Here is a 2769-nt window from a genome sequence, read left to right on the forward strand (position 1 = left end):
GCCTGCTTGGGATTGTCCCTCCCCCTCTCTGCTCCTTCCCTGCCTGTGCTCTCTCTCTCTCTCTCTCTCTCTGTCTCCTCCCTCTCTCTCTCTTTCTCAAAATAAATAAATAGACATTTAAAAACAAAAGAACCTTTACCAGAAAGCCCAAATGGCCCATAAACATATAAAGAGGTGAGCCATCTCATCTCAACCAGGAAATTAAAACACGTTAAAGCAGCAATAAGGGACCAGTTCACACCCAACAGAATGGCAAGAGTGTCCCCTCCAGTGTAGGTGAGGAGGAAAGGAAAAGGGGGCTCTTACTTTTAGATTGTATTGGTCTAAACACTTTGGACGGAGATTCCATAATATCTAGTCAAGTGGGAGAATACATCTACTGTAACCCAGCGACAGGGGTAGGGTGCAAAGAGGCCTCTGCTCTCCCCAGTTCACAGACTTCTAGACCAGAATCACTCAGACGAGGGACCCCCGCCTCCCTCCCCCTAAGGCCACACTACGCCGCAGGCGATGGATGGAAACAGGACGACACATGAAGAACTGTGATGGAGAAAATACCAGATGAGGTACCAGGAGGGTGGTGCCTGCCTCCTATCATCCCCAGGCTGGCGGTGACCTCCCAGCGGTCTGCAGAAAGATATGGCCGAGGAAACCCTCCTCTTTTGACAAAGGTCCCACGGGCTTCCTTGGCTTCTGCTTAGAAGTTTGCTCAGAGAGTCAAGGCACCATTTTAGGGGATGATACATAAAGGTCTAGAGTTTTCACTCTAAGCCTGAGGTTAAAACTCGTGGGGGAACTGCCAGCTGGCATGGCATAGAGCATTCTCTGTGACTTGACGTCAGGGCCCCACCCCATACCCTTGACTCAGAGCCTTGGAAGGAAGGATATAATGCTCAAAGGGTCCGGGGAAATCAGGGCCTCTTGCAGACCTCAGCCGTGGGGGCGCCGTAGGCCTGATACTCTGGTATGCTCTGCACAGGGGCAAGCGAAGGCTTTGGTTGTGTGGACCCCACGGCAAACAGGTCATCAGGGCAGTGCTCGTAGGGAGCCCCGTCCAGGAGAAGCCCCCCTTCCTCCAAGCCAAGACAAGGTGCGGCAAAAGAAAGGTCGCGAAGCCCTTACCTCCGTTGGGTCTCCCCAGACTTGACCCGGATGCGCCTGATGTTCAGCTGCCGCTCAGAGCTGCGGGGCTGGGACAGGTAGTTGCGAAGCTCCTTCCACAGGTTGTACCAGGACTGAGCTGCCCCCTCCCAGGTGAGTTTGATCTTTAAGAGGTCTCCAAGGTCCTCCTCGGTGTAGACCAGGAAGGTGTTGGTGGCATTCAGCCCGATCTGCTCCACTCTACAAGGGGAGATAGGAGCAGGTCTCACCACCTGGCCACCTGGAAAACTGCCCCACCGTGTGGGGTGACGCGGTGGCAGCACCTGCCACATGGTGACTGCAGAGAAATGAGCCCACAGACGCTCGTCTCCCTCTGAACTCCCAGCCCCTTCCTGCCTGTCCCCATCATGTGACCCTTGGGGGGACCTGTCCCATCCCATTTATGGAGGTGAGAGTGTGCATACATACCTGGTCCTCCAGCTAGACCCTGAACCCTGGGAAGCGAGTACTTTGAGGACATTACTTTGCAGTCCCAACATGACTTGGCATGGCGCCTTGTACCTCGCGTGCGCTTAACAAACATATACCGGTCGCCATGTGCCCCTCCCACAGATCATTAGAAACGGTGCAGGGATAACATTTATGTCCCAAATTTCCCAGAGCCCCAGGTGTCAGGCGTTGCCTGAAACGAAGCAACAGTTTCTGTCCAGCTGACCCAGCAGTTTCTCATGCTGCTGATTCATCCTGGAGCATCCTTCCCAGAAAGGGTCTGAGTCAAGGGCTTGGTGGAGAGTGTGGACCACAGAGCCACCCAGCCCCTCCCGCAGGCACTCAGGCTGCACTCCCCTGAACTGGCTCGCACACTCCCACGCTCGCTCATTCTTAGCCAGACTTGTTCTCGGTCCTGAACTCATTAAAGGGAGCCCGGGACTCACATTTCCAAAGGCAGGATCTGGGAGTCTGCGTTGGTGCCATAAAGGGTGACGTAAAAGTTGGGTTCGATGTCTCCCATATTCTTGTAGCTGAAGATGTGGATTTTCATCTGATAATGGTAAACTGCACAGACAGTGGGACAAAGGCATTTGTGAACTTTGCCGGTCATCTCAGGACACGCTGAGCCAAACTGAGTCACTCATGACACTGAGTTTTTAGGGGCTAATGTCCCTTTGGTCCAGCCCAGCCTCCCTCTTGTCATCTTCAGTCCAATGGCATAAGGAATCACCTCAGTATAGGAGGAGCCCCAAACTTGGAGGCCAGTGACTCTTCGGGGATTCCAACCTAGCAACTTTCTAGCTGTGTGACCTTGAATTAAGGACCAAGGTATTAACCGCTCTGGGCCCCAGCCTCCTCACATGTAAATACCATCGGCAAAACCCTATGGTTTTCTCACATGTTGTAAAAATGCAAGACCTCATTTTGATGCCCTATCGGTCCTCCCTCAGATTTGCTGTGACGATCATGAGAAAAATATGAAATAGCTTTGCAAAACTTAATTGCAAAGAAATGACAATTTTCCGTCTCAACACAAATTTAAGATACTGATGTTGCGACCATGGAGCGATGGTTTTCATCACAAAAGGAGTCCTCACCATTTATTTTTAAAGATTGACTTTCCTAGGGCACGCACAACATCGTTGATTTGCAATGGTGTGGTTTTTTTTTTTTTTT

General features: G+C 51.8%; 1 protein-coding gene across 3 annotated transcripts in view; it reads right to left on the reverse strand.

Moving 5' to 3' along the window:
- Window positions 1–2769, reverse strand: part of LIPG (lipase G, endothelial type) — a 20848-nt gene that overhangs the window by 4079 nt on the left and 14000 nt on the right. For all 3 annotated transcript variants that reach the window (XM_040478866.1, XM_040478864.1, XM_040478865.1), the window contains exons 7-8: window positions 2037–2157; window positions 1123–1341 (exon numbers count right to left, since the gene is read on the reverse strand). In XM_040478866.1, coding sequence (XP_040334800.1) covers window positions 1123–1341; window positions 2037–2157 — 340 coding nt within the window. The remainder of the gene's footprint in view (window positions 1–1122; window positions 1342–2036; window positions 2158–2769) is intronic.

This window comes from Herpailurus yagouaroundi, unplaced genomic scaffold (genome assembly GCF_014898765.1).
Source record: "Herpailurus yagouaroundi ecotype Mexico unplaced genomic scaffold, PumYag 142, whole genome shotgun sequence".
Taxonomy (NCBI): domain Eukaryota; kingdom Metazoa; phylum Chordata; class Mammalia; order Carnivora; family Felidae; genus Herpailurus; species Herpailurus yagouaroundi.